Below are 1,641 nucleotides of genomic sequence, written 5' to 3'. Positions count from 1 at the left end.
GGCTGCCATCTGTGTTCATATGGCTTCTCCTACTGTTAGGTCCTTGGTCCTCACCCCGCCGCTCCAGGCCAGGCTGTGTGGAAAGCAGCACGTGCGAGAAGAAAGGGGCAAGTCCGACCTGAAGGAATGGCGCCCTAGCAGAGGAACTGGGGACTCGGTGGGAGAGACATTTGGGGGCAGCTGGCCAGGGGTGTTCTTAGATTCTAGAAAGGCATTTCCATGAAACCAGCCTAGAAATGCTAGGTGCAAATCATAGGAAGTTTTTATTGGATTCTGTACAGAAGAGAAATGCTTAGTCGTCAAAAAACTACAAACGGATCCCTGGCTTTGGGCTCGGTGCTGGTCTGAAGACACTGAGCCCAGGGTCAAGCTGCTTATCAACGCAGCCAGTAGGCCTGGAGGCTGCACAAAGCCTGAGAGGGAACCCCAGCCCCAGGGTCCTCTGCCCTCTTTATTTTTGTAAAAACTGGGTCTCGAGGGACTTCGGGTACCATATCCCCCTGTCATGTTGCCATGGGACATGAAATAAGAGTGAAAACTCAAGGTGAGAAATGGGCCAGCCTGAGGGGGGACAGTGGCTAGTTGATGATCTCATGACATGTCAGTCCTTGAAGGCACAGCAACGCTGGATGGGGCTGGACTGCAGTTCTCTGCCTTGCTTACCTGTGGCCAGTTCATCCCCCAGGTCACCCAACAGCCAGGGACCACAGGGGCCTCCAAAAGAGATGGAGCCAGGTAGCCCCTCTTCACTGCTCTCAGCGGCCTCCGCTGGGGCTGGGACCCAGGCTCGGGGGCGGGAAGGGCTTGGCCAGCAGAGGGGCGGAGGCAATGCTGCAGTTCAGTGAGAAGGCGGGCTCTGTGCTGGCCCTGCTCCAGATCTCCATTCGGTAGGAGCCACTGAATGGAGTCAGGAGCTAGGATGAGAAGCTCCTGCACTTTCTCCTGGCCCCCTGACTCAGGGTTCCTGGGCCTCTCAGCCTGCGTCTAGAGGCTTCCCCCAGAGAAGACCCAGCTGTCCCCTCCCCAGGGCCCGTGCCCCCCCCCAAGGCTTGCAAGGGGCCTGCCAGGAGGGAGAGCAAAAAGGAGGGCTGCCCACTGGGTGGGGGACCCTCACCAGAAACCAGGCCTTCGACCTAGAACCTGTGAGGCCGTAAGCCAGGATCCCTTCCCAGCCATACCTGCAAGGTGGGGGAGGAGGCTGGGGACGGACACCAGAGTAAGGAAGGCCGCCCGCCCTTTGCTGCAGTCTTTCCCACCATGTACCCACGCCCTTCGTGGTGGGCGTCACAGAGGTGGCCAACAGGCAATGATGGCAGAGTGGTGAGAGTGAGGACGCCAACGGCGGTCCAGGTGGGTGTGGTGCCGACGGTGATGACGCAAGGGTTGTGCTTTAGTTGGGTGTGGAGAGTTCGTGAGAGGCCAGGGCACTGGGTGGGAGGCCTCAGGCCCCGGGCCGCACCAGGCCACACGCGGAAGACCGACCTCCACGAAGGACCTCCGGGGTGGGGGGCGGGGCCCAGACTACCTCTCATGCCCTGGCGACCCAGCGGCCAGGGCACACGGACCAGCGGATGTCTTCAAACAGTCCTGAGAGTTAACGCCGTCACCTGCTTGTCACAGATGGGGAAACCGAGGCAGAAC

The 1,641-nt window shown here is 60.0% G+C and overlaps 2 protein-coding genes across 2 annotated transcripts in view; one reads left to right on the top strand and one right to left on the bottom strand.

The window, feature by feature from the left end:
• Positions 1-739, top strand: part of HES3 (hes family bHLH transcription factor 3) — a 3,792-nt gene extending 3,053 nt beyond the window's left edge. The window contains exon 4 of the mRNA XM_011368488.2: positions 615-739. Within this exon, the coding sequence (XP_011366790.1) occupies positions 615-739 (125 nt within the window). The remainder of the gene's footprint in view (positions 1-614) is intronic.
• Positions 740-755: 16 nt separating this feature from the next.
• GPR153 (G protein-coupled receptor 153) overlaps positions 756-1,641 on the bottom strand; it is a 9,222-nt gene continuing 8,336 nt past the window's right edge. Inside the window, exon 6 of the mRNA XM_011368487.2 lies at positions 756-897. Coding sequence (XP_011366789.1) covers positions 756-897 — 142 coding nt within the window. The remainder of the gene's footprint in view (positions 898-1,641) is intronic.

This window comes from Pteropus vampyrus, unplaced genomic scaffold, assembly GCF_000151845.1.
Source record: "Pteropus vampyrus isolate Shadow unplaced genomic scaffold, Pvam_2.0 Scaffold142, whole genome shotgun sequence".
Classification (NCBI taxonomy): domain Eukaryota; kingdom Metazoa; phylum Chordata; class Mammalia; order Chiroptera; family Pteropodidae; genus Pteropus; species Pteropus vampyrus.
Note: the sequence above shows the minus strand (reverse complement) of the source record. Positions and strands in the feature narration are given on the sequence as shown.